The sequence below is a fragment of the Dermacentor silvarum genome, chromosome 1 (assembly GCF_013339745.2).
Source record: "Dermacentor silvarum isolate Dsil-2018 chromosome 1, BIME_Dsil_1.4, whole genome shotgun sequence".
Taxonomy (NCBI): Eukaryota; Metazoa; Arthropoda; class Arachnida; order Ixodida; family Ixodidae; genus Dermacentor; species Dermacentor silvarum.
In genome coordinates, this window is record NC_051154.1 from 352,910,620 (window position 1) to 352,926,658 (window position 16,039).

The 16,039-nt window shown below is 50.5% G+C and overlaps 1 protein-coding gene across 1 annotated transcript in view; it reads right to left on the bottom strand.

Moving 5' to 3' along the window:
* The window catches only part of LOC125942369 (nose resistant to fluoxetine protein 6-like), a 165,272-nt gene that overhangs the window by 63,282 nt on the left and 85,951 nt on the right, over window positions 1–16,039 (bottom strand). The window contains exon 10 of the mRNA XM_049660524.1: window positions 11,204–11,369. Coding sequence (XP_049516481.1) covers window positions 11,204–11,369 — 166 coding nt within the window. The remainder of the gene's footprint in view (window positions 1–11,203; window positions 11,370–16,039) is intronic.

Genomic DNA, 16,039 nt, shown 5'->3' on the forward strand with positions numbered 1-16,039 from the left:
CTTCAAAACTATCGCCAGAAAAGCATGGGGACCGTCGGCGCATTCTGTCTTGCACCTACACAAAGCGCCCGTCATGAGTTTCTTGCGTTACTGCGGTGTGATCAAGCGCCCGGAGGACAAACCTCAGAGAGAGAGAGAGAGAGAAACAACTTTATTTAAGTGAAAAAAATTTCACTGAGGGATGGTGGTCAGGCGGTGCCTGGCCGCCACCTCCTCGGCTCGTTGAATGGCCCGGAGTTGCACGTCGAGGCTAGAGTTCCAGAGCACTTTATCCCACGCTTCGGGCGAGGGAGTGGTCAGGAGATCAAGCGGGGGTGGGTCCTCGCTGCAGTCCCAGAGTATGTGGGCAAGGGTGGCGGTCGTGCCGCACTGCGAACAGTGTGGGCTAAAGAGGTCGGGGTATATGTGACTGTATAATTGAGGGCAAGGGAATGAATGGGTCTGAAGGCGGTGCCAAACGATTTGCTGGGGTTTCGTGAGTTTGGGGTGCGGTGGCGGTTTTGTTTGGCGAGCGAGGCGGTAGTGTTACGCGATTTCGTGATACGAGGTGAGAGGCTCGCCGGGGCCCTCCTCGGGATCCGTGGCACTGCCCGCCGCTCGGTTGACGAATCCTCGAGCTTGCCGGTGGGCGGCCTCGTTTCCCGGGTTGCCCGCGTGTGCAGGGACCCAAACTAGCGAGATGGGTGGGGGGGTCCTCGTCGTCAGACTGATGAGCGAGGGGTTGAAGAAGGCGTAGGGTGCCAGGGGTGACGGTGCCGCGAGCAAAGTGAAATATGGCGGTTTTCGAATCGCTAAGTATTGTAGTGTAACCGGTAGATGCCGCAAGCGCGATAGCCACTTCTTCGGCTTCGGCGGGGTTTAGGGCGCGGACGGAGCCGGCGATGCGTAAGGCAGTGGTCGTGTCCGAGGGAGTGCGGATAGCCATAACGCTGAGAGCGTACGCTTTCGACTGCGAGGTGTAACGGGCCGCATCTACATATGCTGCCTCTGTGCTTGAGGCGTAGGTCTCGTGCAGGGCCGGCGCCCTCGCCTGTCGACACCCGTCGTGGTGCCCGGCTAGCATGTTTTTCGGTAGTGTTTTACTACAAAGCGTTGTCGTATCGGAGAAGGTAGGCAGATCGGGTCTTGGCCAGAGGGCGATGGAGTGAGGCCGATGCGATCGAGGATCCACCGGCCGGTCTTGCTTCCGCGAAGAAGTTGTATTTGGGCAGTGCGATGTGCCTCAATCAATTCGTCGAGGGTGTTGTGAAGTCCGAGGCTCAGGAGATGTGTCGTGGAGGTGGTGGGGCAAGGCCTAGAGCTAGCTTGTAGACCTTGCGAATGAATCGTTCGACTCTGTCCTTTTCGGTGCGTAAAAGGCGGAGGTACGGTAGGGCGTAGGTGATGCGCGATATCACGAAGGCGTGAATGAGTTGGAGAAGTTCCTTTTCGCGCATGCCTTGCCGGCGGGCAGACACGCGTGCGATGAGACGGGCCGTCTGTGTGACCGCAACGGTCAGCTGGTCGAGCGTGGTGGTGTTGTATTGGCCTGTTTAGACGTGAAGACCGAGGATTCCCATGTGGTTCACTTGCGGTAAGGCCGTGCCATTTACGTAGACTTGGATGGTCGGTAAAGGGGGGTGTTTGATCTTGCGGCGGTCGGGAGGTCTAAGCAGCAAGAGTTCAGATTTGCTCTCCGAACGTTTGAGGCCTGCCTGCGTTGCGTGGTGAACGACGGCGTCGGCGGCACGTTGAAGGGTCTCTTTAATCTGGCCGTCCGAGCCCATTACCGTCCACACTGTAATATCGTCGGCATAGATGGTGCGGCGTAAGCCGGGGATCTCGTCGAGTGAGGCAGGAAGTGTGCTCATGACCAGATTGAAAAGAAATGGGGAGAGGACTGCCCCTTGAAGACTCTGAGGACAAACCTCAGAGTGCTTGAAAGCATGCAAGCTCTGGCACTTAGAACTTGTCTTGGCCTACCGCGATTCGCTTCAACAGCCGCAAGATTTGCCATCGCCAGGGAACATCCCATCAGAACATATGTCACCACAGACACCCTTCGAAATCATCTTCGACACCTTTCCCGACTAGTATCAACGTCTTGCTTCTCTCTCGGAAAGAAGACCAGAGGCAACCTTTTCGAGCATTGTAACTTCTTATCGATCTTCTCTTGCATCAGACTTCATGCATGCAGCAAGACCACCTTGTCATTTGTGGCGTCTCCCGCAGCCACAAGTGCGGCTCTCCATTCCGGGAGTTACAAAGAAGTCAGACTTGCCTACTTGTGCCCTGAATCAAGCTGCTCTTCATCTGCTGCATGATTCCTACTCTGATCGAATTCACATTTATACACTTGACTCTTCGAATCCGACCAGCTCTACTGGTGCGGTAGTTATTCCGTCGGCATCATTTTGTGGAAAGTTCAAGATCAGCCACGTCAAAACATCGACAGGGTCTGAACTTGCCGCCCTCCGTAGCGCACTGCTTTATGTGCACGGACAATCACCAAATCAATGGGCTTTATTCTGTTACTCAAAGGCAGCCCTACAGTCACTCTTATCAGCTCTGCGCCGCAGCCCATATGAACAATTGGTAGCATAGATACGATTGCGCTACCATCAAGGGGTGGCCAGAGGCCACGACATTCTATTTCAATGGCTACCTGGGCACTGCAACATCACTGGCAATGAATGTGCCGACAAAGCCGCTCGTGAGGCATATGACGAATGTGAAAGAATCTCAATACCATTGTCAAGAATGGATGCAGCGCGGCACCTCAGCAGTCTTGCCCATATTAGAAGTCTAAGAAAATGGAATACACCAGAGTTTACCAACCGGTGCCTATATGCCATGCCGCCACAGATGCAATTACAACTTTTACCGGGTTTTATACCCCTGACACACGAGAAAAAGTGAAGTCCTTTGCAGGAAACCCCTTTTGTTACTCCGAAGAAACCCTTTGCAGATAGGTGTTGCGCCGATGACACACGGCACCACACTAACTTCTTTAGGTGGTTCCTCAGGTAAACGCCGCCAAAAAGAGAAAAAAAGCAGTGCTTGTTAAAGCTGCAAAAGAGAAAACACTTACAAAAAGCTGCGCATGTAGATTACATTATTGATTGTAGAACCTAAAAACATTTTTAACACGAAAGTGTTTTATGCCGGGGTCCACCAAGACTTCACTGACGTATTTCCGTCACGGATATGACGTTCTTACAATGTACACGAACATAATACAAAGAAAGAAACCAGAAGAAAAAGTTCCACAAACATGCAAAATTTGGAAATCGAACCCACGACCGCTCGGTCCGCGACGATAGATCGCCGAGCGTTTAACCCATTGCGCCACAAACGCATTTGCAGAGAGCTACACAGACGCGCCTTATATATCTAACACTCCTCCGTGTACCCGCGCTCTTGCTCGGGGCGGTGCCGCCGCCTACGAGCAGAAAAGAGAAGTACTGCATTATGACACTAACGCGCACCGACAGTGAACGCTTCGGTGGTCTCAGCACTACGACGCCTCGATGCCAGCATTCGAAGGGACGCTGGCATCAAGAAGCACTACCAACGCCACCTAGGTGGCGTTCACCGTACTCAGCACAGCGGAGCGTGGCCTCCGCAATTAGCTCTGAAAATGTTTCTGAAGTTGATCGCGGAGGCTGCAATTACGACGCGCTGTACGCGCTGATTTGACTCGGTGACGATTCAGTTACGTGCTTTGTCTTGCGCGTTGTATTAGTGTGTCAGTTACGTGCTTCGTCTTTCGCGTTGTGCTAGCGTGTGCAGCGTAGTGCAGCTTCCATATGCACGACGGTTGCTCATGGTCATCGACGTTGGTAGTCGTGATGGAGGAGACGTGCCACCAGGCGTCAGCGTGGGTGCATCAACGCCTAAGGGCGCTTTAGCCACAAAACACCAATAGACATTATATATCAATGTGCAATAACCATTACACTACTTCTGTGAAGACACGTTTCACTTTCGTGTTCTATACCGATTCCTATATAAGAGGGATCAACCACATTTTTCCCATTTTGATGGCTTATAATGCGCATATTCAGAAGTCAACATGGCGGCGCTAGCGACGTGGTGCGAGCGTTTGAGAGTATAGCTAGAGTAAATCTATACTGTTTGACAAATCGCATTACAGCTAAAGATTAATACATGTTCTGAGGTAAAAGAAATACTTATGGGACACCGTAGTGTAACACGTTTTCGTCTATGGAGGCTCTATTCTCGACACGCATGGCGGCTGCACGGCTGCCATTATCCGGCTTGTTGACTCTCTCATTGGCTGTCGTGAAGCCACGTGTTTTGAAATTTATGCCGGGAAACGGAAGTTTAGCAAAATGCAATTTCGCGTTTTCATCAGAATGACGAAACGTGACGTGGAGGTGCAAATTTTGTCGACTAATACTTTTTCGTGGTCCTTGGCACCTATATTGCGACTTTAGCGCTTTAAGAAAGGGGACGGTAGCGTGGAGAAACCTGTGCAATACATCTTCAATTTCGCGAATATGTGGTGGCGTTCCAAGATAGCCCAGATGTCCGTTGTTGATTGGCTGAAGAAATATCCCGTGAAGAGCGTCACAGGAAGGGCCGTTTCGTAAACGTCAATTTGGCGTTGCGTGACGTTGCGCTGGGCCGCCATTGCAGAGATTTTCCGCCATAATGTGTGGTGCGACGAGCCGCGAGAATTATGGTAATGAGTGGCCATATGCAATGGCAATCGAGAGGCATGCGTATCGCCGCATTTTCCCTGTCATTTGGGGCCATGAAAATCTTTTGTTCACAATGCGTGCTCATAGCATTTGCATCACTCTCGGGTGGTGTTGGCATTTGTGTTTTGAACCATCATTTTTATTAAAACCACGTTTATTAGAAATAATATTGGTTGAAACTAACAAACTTTCTGCAACCTTTTGCACTTTTCACTACTGAGTTTGTATCGTAATCAATATTAATGACTTTTCGCGTCATCAAAGGCTGTGACAATGGCGACTTTTTTATTTATAGAAAGAAATATACGCACTGCGGCACCTTGAAGTTTCCTCTCGCGGTGCGAGTAAGCGACGAGTTAACAAGAGATGGCCATGCCGGTGCTTGCATCGCGCAAGCGGATGCCTGTACCGCGCGCAACGCTATCGATGATATTCGGCAGCTTCTCATCCAGACGAGTCGGGCTGAGTCACTTCTGTTTCACGAGATAGCGATAACGCGGCTTAGAGCGCGCGCTCATCATCAGCGGTAGGTCGCTAATGTTCTCTCAAGGTAGAAAGCAAGCGCGTGGGCGCCAATATACGATGACTCATTCCGTTTCCCGAGGACGTGCACGCATCCCACATAATGAAGCAGACGACAACTTGTGCGCGTGCACACGACGGAAGCGATAAACGATTTTGATAGAATAATACGCTTTGAGCTAGCTGCTTTATTTTTACTGGGGAGGAAAACTGTTTTGCTTTATCAAGAACGCTAATTACAGTTCCTTAGGCGAAACGTCAAATTTGCGTCATGTTACCAAAGCAAATCAGGGCCATCAGCGCCATTTTTAAGCGTCGCACCTACGTCACGCCTCGAAGAAAATAGGTGACACGTAAAACGAGCAATCGCAGGGAATTGTGGGGCGCGCCGTCTGCTAGCAGCTTCCGGTTCAACGGACGACGTGGCGGCATGCCTGGCGCACGTGTTTTTCTACGCAGTTTCAACTGTCAGTCATGCGAAGCGTTCCGTCCCCTTTGTCGACCAGCAATGTCGTACCATTCATGCAGCTGATTTCTAGGTTTCAGTTCACTCTGGGCGCGACGATGCCGAGCCAAGAAAGGCAAAGATACGCTTTTATTCATAAAGGAACTCTGGTTTTCGTTTCGGTGGCCTTTTTTGTTTCTGCCAGGTTTAGCTCTACGACATTTGCCGTTGCTTGGACGCACCGTCACTGACGGCTCTGCCTGCGGGTCAGTCAGACAGGTGAGTTATCGTTATCCGATAATTTATCGAGCGTATAGAAGCATTACTTGAAAATCGGTTGCTGAGGCGATGGCTGCAGCGGTGCATGCTGTTCTGTGATCGCAGCTAAAAACCGATATCGTCGGTAGAACGGCGCCGCTAGTGCTGGAAATGATAAGTTTACGCGCTATCAATGGCATTTCTCGGTCGAAACTCTAGGTTCATTTGAAGTGGTACGTAGTTAGACGTTCTCGCTTTTTTTTGTCAACAATGGCTCTATCGCCGTCATATTATGGCTGCGCATTATCTCTATGTGTGCTGAAGGAGCTAACGAGGGCTAGTTGGTTACGAGTATTATGTATGTATCTCGCTGTGTCCCGCTTAAATTCGCGGCGTAAAACCTCGTTTCATAATACCTCTATATGTGCATGCGAGTGCTGAAATAATTCTGGTTGCATGAGTCAATGTTAGAGAAAGAAATATCTTGGGGAATCATTCCGTACGTGTCGGCCCTTACACAGCTAATCGCCGCCTGATAAGTGGCACTGTACGTTCATTTTTTTTTTTTTTTTGTTCGCGGATGGTCTCTGCCTTGTTACAGTTTTGGAAGTGGCAGCCATTTTTCTGATGCTTGTGCACAGCTGACTTCGCAAGGGTTGCTGCAAGGCAGTAGTTACATGCGTTCACCTTTAACGCTTGAATTTGAGCAGTCAACGGCTGAACAGCCGACGATGGTTTTGCTAGGCACCTGCAATCGGGTAATCTTCGAGTGGGACAAAGCGGGACTGCGAGCGCAAGTTGCTCAGTCAGCTAAGGCGTTTGCGCTGCTGAGCACGAGCTCGCGGGATCGAATCCCGGCCGCGGGGGCCGCATTTTGTTGGAGGCGAAATGCGAAAACACCCGTGTGCTTGCGTTGTAGTGCACGTTAAAAACCCCAGGTGGTTAAAATTAATCCGGAGCCCTCCACTACGGCGTGCCTCAAAATCAGAACTGGTTTTGGCACGTAAAACCCCAGAAACAAGAACGGGCTGCAGGCCCATCAATGGAATTCAACGGCGAAACGGTGGCGGCGGCTGCGCTATATTATAACTCGAACCGGAAGCATCTAGCAGCCAGCGCATCCCACAATCCCTCGCTATTTTACGGGTCACCTATTGCGGAAAGTGCAGAATAGCGGCTTTGATGAGTTGTGCACGCTGTATGCGAGAGTACACCTTTACGCTCGAAATGTAGATGCCCGATCTTCTTTCCCGCAAAGGAACATTGTCGGGAGGGACATACTCCTTTGTGGTGTGCCACTCCGCTTGAACGCTTTTTCGGTAGATGTCTCCTTACCTAAAGGACTTTAGTGTGCCCGTGTATCAGGGCTATTAAACGACAAGAAGGAACATTACTGTGCTGCCTGCGAATAGGAGTTTCCTTTACAAACTCCTATTCATTCCTAATTGGAATGGCGGACAGGGCCAACTGCAGCACATGTGATGTTGAGGAAACCACCAGACATCTCTTATGTGACTGCCCCAGATACGAAGATGAGAGGATTGCCCTTCCGACGGCTTTGGGGCACTTGGACAACAGGCCTTTTACGGAGAAGATCTTCGGCCCGTGGCCTCGTGCGTCTGCTATGTGCAGAGGCTGCAAAGGCGCTGCTGCGTTTTTTGAGGTGCACTGGTCTATATGACCTAAAGTCCCTATATAAGAAAAGTACCGCCATCCTTTGATAAACGCCGCTTCTCTCTCTCCTGTATCTCCGATTGGACGATGATAGCGCGCGCTTTTCACTTCTTTAGATTTTCTTTTTTTCCGCCTCAGAGCCATGTTGAAAGTCCTCTGCGCAGCCGCAGTCGCCGGCGGCGGTGGCGGCGCGCACCCGGCCTGAAAGCTTCAACGTGGACTTTCTAGGTGCGCCACCGTCGACTTAGCTTTCGCAAGCAAAAAGTAAAGAAAAAAGCAAGCGCTTTAGGAGAGGAGGCGGCGGAGGAAAGAGTAGATGGCGGTACTTTTCTTATATAGGGACTTTAATATGACCACCAGTGACGAAACTCAGCGATAACGCTTGACTGTATAAATGTGCAGGGTGGGAACTTCTCTCTTCCTTCTCCTCTTTCAATCCCTTTTCCCCCTTCCCCAGTGCAGGGTAGCCTACCGGGCTTAGCCTGCATGGTTAGCCGCCCTGTCTTTCCCTTATGACTTCTCTCTCTCTCTCTTGAAGCATTGCGCGTATGCGCCACGTCCACACACTGGAAAGCGCCACAAGTTGGTTCCGCGCAATGAGTGTTACTCTAGACACCCACGAAGCCTGGCAGTCGACATTCTTTTTCCTTACGTTAGTTTCCTGAAGGGCTGTAACATCTGGTGGAGTCTTCATAGCGATGAGTCGAATAACTAGATCAGCCTGCTGCGGTCGCAGCGAGCTGACATTCCATCGCAGTACAAAGGGGCGAGACTGCTGACAACTGTTAAAAGTTGTTTCCGCTAAAACGTGTAGTGAAAGCCGTCAAGGACTCGAACGAGGGCCTCCAAAAGTTGTTCTGCTGCTGATGCTGCTGGTGTCTGACGACCGGCGATTAGAGATCTGATGACGTTGACAAGCATCTTCAGAAATTTGACAAGTTGCACATCGTCGTTGGCTGAGACCGGTTTATGTACTGCGTTTGCACTGTTCTCCGCTGTGGTCGCAGTCATTGTAGGGACTTGTTCCGACGATTTCGATGACTGGCGCTGGCCATGATAATCGTGGCGCAGGCCACAATGACTCTGAAAGGTAGAAGGTCCGCCCCCTTCTTTTCGATGCGTCGTGTCTTTGTTATCCTTTGATCGCACTGTTTTTTGCTCAGTCGAGGCATTTCCAGTTGCTGGACCAGCACTACGGCGACGCGTGCTTTCATGTCCTGCTGCCTTCTTTTTGGCTTTTTATTTTAGTGCCTTTAGTTCGTCCTTCAATGAGGGACATCCTTTATCCGTTACCAAATGTTTGCCTTCACAGTTAGGGCACCGACATGTCTGACTTTCACAGGAACCTACATGGTGATTCCCACCGCATTTGGCACAGACCAGATCTCTGGTGCAAAAGCCCTGAACATGACCAATCTTAAGACATTTATCGCATTGTAAGGGCCGTGGTACTAAAAACCGAACAGGATAACGCACAAGTCCAGCCTTTATATGACTAGGCATCTTTCCACAGGCAAACAGTATCTTAATACACTTTTACAAGCACAACCTACGAACGCTAATTATTTTGCATGGTGGCATGCAAGCGATCATGTTCTTTAAAACGTCGTCTTTGAGATCCAAGTCGACATCAGATACGACACAAGCTGCTAAATGAGCACCCTGTGGTATGTAGGGCCGCGTGTGGACACCACAGATTTCAGACAAACGAAGCAGAGTTTGCGCCATCTTATCATCTGTTGTGTCAACGACAATTACATTTTATTGCGATAGCAATTATATGGACACTGCAACCGGATTTCTGCCGTCGGCGTCGTCGTCGTCGTCGCCGTCGTCGTCGCCGTCGCCGTCGCCGTCGCCGTGGGGTTCCGTATAGATAAAATCTTCGCCGCGCGCCGTATGCCCCAGCGGAAGCGTGGGGGGACGCGCGCTGTCACGGAGAGCGAACGCACTCAATCTCCCACGCGCAAGCAAGGAAGCGGAAAGCCAGCGCCGGAGGGAGCAGGGGGGGGGGGGGGGGGGGGCACTTCTCTGCCAACAACCGCGCTCGTCGCTCGTCCGCACAGTCTCTTATCTCTCCCACGCGCAAGCCAGGAAGCGGGAAGCCAGCGCCGGAGGGAGCATGGGGGGGGGGGGGCGCACTTCTACGCTTTCAACAACCGCGCTCGTCGTTCGTTCGACCGCACCGTCTCTTATCTCCACACGGCTCTGACCTTTATGCCGCTCAGTTTCCGTTGATAGACCGCACGTAAGGTAGTACGTTGCGCTGCCAGCGTTTTGACAGTCGTTGGCTGCAGTCATTCAGTGTGATCTATTCATGTTTGTTTGTGCGCGCTCACACCACGCTTGTTCATTCAGTTCGTAATAGTCGGGCCACATTTTCCAACGCACGCTACACATGCAATGCTGCCCAGATCGGCAGTGCAGCACTACAGGTGTGTCCCTTCGCACGCGCTGCCCACGGTAAGCGCTTCTCATCAACACCACCGTTTCACACGCGCCTTCTCGTGGTCATCGAGTCTCTCTTCATGTCGGTCTACTTACGCCGCAGCACACCTGCTTACTTAATCAGCTCATGTTTACTACAATTCATATTGCTACCAAGGCCGCTCACCTTACTTCGTATGACATTGCTGTGTTGCTATCGCATTCATTGCTTCGCCCTTAGGGCGAAACTGTGACATTTTTTCCAGAGGTTCACGCGAACCTCTTGGATTAGTCCAGGGGCAAGATTGAAGACTGTGTCCCCGACGCAGATGGCTTTCAAGATACAGCGGCCCGCGCGGCCGCCGAGGACGCCCGGAGTCGAACCTGCAGCCCGCCTCTCTATCCTCGCCCCGGAGCCTTCCGGCCCGAGCGCGCGCGCGCCTGCCCGGTCCGGTCCGGAAGGCTTCGGGGGGCGCGCAAGCGGGCGGGGGTGCGCGCGCTCCCTCCCAGGCCGGAAGGTTCCGGGGGGAGGATAGAGAGGCGGGGAGCGTGTTCGACTCCGGGCTGCCCCGGCGGCCGCGAGGGCCACTGTATCTTGAAAGCCATCTGCGTCGGGGACACAGTCCGCCGTGCGCTCTATTTTCGCGGCTTAGTTCGCGTTGATGCGAGACGCAGCACGAAGACCAATTCGCTCGCGGCCGCGCTTCCTCACTCCAGCGTTTTGACAGCGACTTTTCGCGGTCATCGACTGAGATGTGTTCATGCGTGCTTGTGCGCGCGTGACACCATGCTTGTCCATTAAGTTAGTATGCCTATGCTTACATGTTTATACAGTCAATAAAACTACTATTCTTACTTCCTACAGCTGTCCACCAATTTGCTATCACAATCGATGCTTCGCCTTTCGGGCGACACTGCGCCTTTTTTCATCTCACCCTGCGCTAAGCGTTCGCACTCATTTTTCGCCGTGCTCGTTCACTGGGTTACAAGTGACGCGACGCTCGACGCAGGAACGGGCGCCTAACAGCTGCACTCGAAAAAGAAATGATTAGCTTGGTTTCCCCATCGAAATCAGGTAAAAACGGAGGAATATTTCTGCGCTGTCGTTGTTAGTGGCCGATTTGCTCCATGCTAATTCGTGTTGATTGATTCGTGTTTCAAAAGTACTCACCACTTCTCCGTAGGGTAAGAAATTCTGCAGGTAGATCATGTTGGCCCACCAGTTGGCTTTGCAATGGCGATGCTGCGCAACGACAACGTCCCAGCTTGGTCCTTCACCGCAGTACGGCAGGTAGACCGCGTAGAATAGTGAGATCAAGGCTATGAGAGGAGTGAGCCTGAAAATAGAGAAGCAGGCCTGTCTGCTTTTGTCCAAATCACGGCCTTCGTACATCCTTTGCCCAGACTTCTCTAAATGGATCCATGAGTGACACTTAAGGTACGTCGCCAGGCCGTGTAGCAGGACCCCTTTTCCCCCTGTTGTCACTCCAAACATTAGAAAAATGACCGGCACCATCCCTCATAATGGGAGGGGCTTTGGCGCAACAAAAGTTTTGCGAAGACCCCAAAACGCGACCCAAGGACAAATTCAGTGGCATACGAGTGCCTTCGAAACGTAAGACATCTAATTAGAGCAGACAAAAACGCAAACCGGGCACTTCCAGAGACCTGCTGCATTGTTCCCCAACTTGAGAATATTTGTGATGTGGTTCGCATTTTCGATGTTTACTACGGCTGAAACGTCAGCTTATTAAAATTTTTAGCACCCTTTTTTTCCATACATTTATGGATCTGGTGACACCGTGCCTTCGAATATATGTATATTACAAGAGTAAATGTAGCGGCATGAATGAAAAACGAAGAAGTGTCAAGGGAGAAGAACGAAAAAGAGAAAAAAGGACGTATTTTCCCGCCGGAGGCTCGCCCTGAAGCCTGTTCGATAAACCCTATTTCTTTCGCGTCGTAATAGTTTTTGGTGGAAGGTGCTAGGTAAGTGAGCACTGTCATACGTTCGAAGCACTGAAGATGCGCCGAATAACGCCAAAGTTTGGCTGATTGGACAATGTTACCACTGTGGACAGTATAGATACGAGCTCTTCATTTGACCTGGCGTCTACCATAAGACAGATCGTCCGCGAAGAGCTGTACAGGGAAAACGAGACGGCACGCCACCTGCCTATATGTCTCTGACGCCTCCTTTTCGCAAGCCCCGGCTACTTCCCCGCCTTTCAATGTATGGCAATCGTCGGTCAATGTCGTGGATTTATCAGAGTACCGACACGCACCGCCATCGAGAAGCCACTACTCTTCGGATACCCGATTTGAACCTCGATCTCGTTACGCCCGCTCCTCAGGACGCCCCACCAATGACAGTGCTCCGCGTTACGACGCATTCATTCCTACTAGGCGTGCTGACGTGTCTGACAGTTCTGAAGACTACCGCAGAAGCCTTCAGCTTCCTACAGGCTACATCTGCGGCCACATATACTGTAATATTTAAAACTGTTACGACGCGAAAGAAACGGGGTTTATTGAACAGGCTTCAGGTTGTGCCTTCGACAGGCAAAAACGTCCTTTTTCTCTATTTCGTTCTTCTCCCCTGACACTTCTTCATTTTCCACTCATGCGGCTACATTTACTGCAATATTTCTCCCATCCTAGACGAAGCCCGCCAGGCAAGTCAGTTAAGTTCTCGGAATGAAGGGCTTCAGACGAGCGACCTGCACAACCTCAGTCTTGGTGGAGCGCCGTTCAGTTGCGGTGAGACGCGGCAGTCGAATAATTTACTTCACTGAGCTAGTCAAAAATAACGTATGGGCCAGTATAGTTGGCGAAAAGTTTCTGACACAGGCCACGTTTGCGCACCGGATACCACAGCCAGACTAGATCCCCTGGAGAATAGGTGACATCGCGATGGTGCCTGTCGTACCGTGCTTTTGACCAGTCTTGCAAAGCCAGAGTACGCATGCGGCCCAAGCGTCGAGCTTCTTCAGCGAGACACAGTCTCGGCGATGGTGAGATCGTCGTGGGGGGAGAATGAAAATATGGTGTCTAGTGGCGGACGAGCGTAGATGAGCAAGAACGGGCTGTAGCCATTAGTGTCGTGCTTTGCAGTGTTAAAGGCATATGTAATGAAGGGCCAATTGTCGCCTCTGTCTTTATAATCCGATGCGACGTACATGGACAACATGTTCACCAGTGTGAGGTTGGTACGCTCGGTTAGCCTATTTGTTTGCGGGTCATACGGTGTCGAGTGGCGAAAGCTGGAAGCGCAGAATTGAAGAAGCTGTTCTATGAAATCTACAGTAAACTGGCGGCCGCGGTCGATAATGATGACTCGAGGAGGGCCATGACGGAGAACGATCGAGTGCAGCAGAAAACATGAAACTTGGCTGGCGGTGGCAGATGACAAAGCAGCCATCTCGCAGTACCGGGTCAGATGGTCGGCACATACGATGATCCAGCGGTTCCCTTTCGATGAATGGGGAAAGGGACCCATGAGATCAATTCCAACTTGCTCCATAGGAGAGCTCTGAGGCGTCAGGGGTTGTAGGAGTCCGGCTGGCGTCGTAGTTAGATGTTTGTGGGCCTGACACTGAGCGCAACTGCCCACATACATATCAGTCGACCGATGCATTCGGGGCCTGTAAAACCGTTCATGTGCACGATGAAATGTACGCGCTGCTCCTAAATGTCCGGAGGTAGGATCGTCGTGGATGGCCTGCAGAATAGTGGAGCGGAACGAAAAGAAGGAAGCGGGCACCAGTGGTTGCGATATTCCTCTTGTAGAGGACACCATCACGAATACAATAGCCTCGGCTTGTTCAGGAGTCATCTGCAGCGTTGAAAAGCGGCTCTAAGCTAAAGTCTTCTCGCTGCTCCTTCTCAAAGGTCTCTTTATCAGGAAATGCAGGTTCCAAAGAAGCAATTAAATGGTCAAAGTTATCTGCACCACAAAGTGTCGTGTTTAGCGGCATTCGCGAAAGGCAGTCAGCATCAGCGTGTCGGCCACCACTCTTGTATGAAACTGTGAATTTGTACTCCTGGAGACGTAAAGTCCAGAGCGCGAGTCGACCAGAGGGATCACGAAGGTTGACAAGCCAGCATAACGAATGATGATCTGTGAATGGGCGTCCATAAACATACGGGCGGAAACGTTGCACAGCAAAAATGACCGCATTCTTGCTCCGTAACGGTGCAATTGCGTTCAGGCTTACTTAACGTACGACTCACATAGGCAATGACGTGCTCTTTTCAGTCCGCCATCCTTTCTCTCTTATTCGTTCTTCTCCTCTGACACTTCTTCCTCTTCCACTTATGCGGCTACATTTACTGTAGTAATATACTATATACCAGGACGAATTTTTCTTCAACAGCGAGGCTTTTCTTTCTAGGAATCCATATGGGTTTTCTTTGTAGCAATTGCTACAATTCGGTAGATGTCTTTTTCCATGTAATTACGTTTCTCCACCTAACGGGTTTCCGCTGAACTATTTCGTCAAACACTTGCCTTTGCTTCGACTTGTTGATATCTAAATTCGACTTCGCCCTGCCATCTGCTAGCCACTTGGTTAGCTCAGATGATAGAGCGGCTGCCCCGGAAAGGTGGTGGTCCCGGGTTCGAGTCCCGGACAGGGACGAATTTTTCTTCAACTGCGAGGCTTTTCTTTCGAGGAACCCGTATAGATTTTCTTTGTAGCAACTGCTACGATTGGGTGGATGTCTCTTTTTCCATTTAAGATTATATATATATATATATATATATATATATATATATATATATATATATATGTGTGTGTGTGTGTGTGTGTGTGTGTGTGTGTGTGTGACGTGAGCAGGAGGTTGCGGACGGAGACAAACGTGGTCGCCGGAACACTGCCTTTATTCTTCGTCGTCCTCTTTCACCACTAAAGCATCGCACCGTGCTGGCGTCCACCGTTACACATCCCCCCTCCCCCCAAGAGAGAGCGCGCAACAAGCTACCTGAGAGGCAGCGAGGATATGATGACAATGAAATATCAGAAGGTGTAGTTAGTCTAACGTTCCATCTGTAAACTAACAACGTCCGGCTAACATTCGCTGCAGCGGACCGTGAGTTCACGAAGAAAACATGCAACAGCTTCTGTTACGACACGCTTCACTTTCGTGTTGTAACGCGATTCCTATGAAAGAAGGGTCAACCATATCTTTTTTTTTTCGTTCATTTTAGATCACCCGTATTTAACACATGGCCCACAACATTTTTCTCTTTCTCTTCTTTCTCTGAGGGCACGCCAATGTTCACAATAAATGTCGGAGTTGGAATAGAGTGGCTGGATCTGATAGCTTGGTCATTCGAGGTAAACCAGCTTCTTTTTGCTGCGCGGAAAGCAATACAAGAGCAGTGTTCATACGTCTAATTCTTAGATGTTCAGCGTCCAAAAGAAACTTTAACCGAACGAGCAGTTTTGAAATTTGGTTTTCGTTATCCCTTACTTACGTGTCAGGTATAATTTACCTGGCTTATCAATTGCGTTACCATTAGGCTAACAGCAATGCTTACGAGACGTTATCATATATTCGCTACTAAGCTCCTGCTCCCAACCGAAAGTGATTTCTACAATCGCCAGAAAAAATCGAGAGGGAGAGGCTCTTTAAAGAATCCTGTCGAGGTTTTCCTGGCGGCACGCCTGACATGCTACTCCATATGCGTATGATGAAAAATGTGTGCACAGTTCACGTCGCGAGTTCGCTACACACCACAGAACTCACGCAACTATATAGTACAGTCTGTTTCACACTTAGGGGAAAACTCGGAGCGCATTGCAAGGCGCTCCGAGGTTTCCCCTAAGTGTGAAACAGACTGTACATCATTGGGACCAGTGTCTCTATGACAGGTATAAGAAACCAGGGTCCAAGAAGGTGCCTCCGTTGCGTTAGATGCACTGGCAGCGTTAGTTCATGGGCCTAGTACGTGTTGCAACCCAAGGGATGACAGTCTTTGATGCATGTTCAGTGCGGACATTAG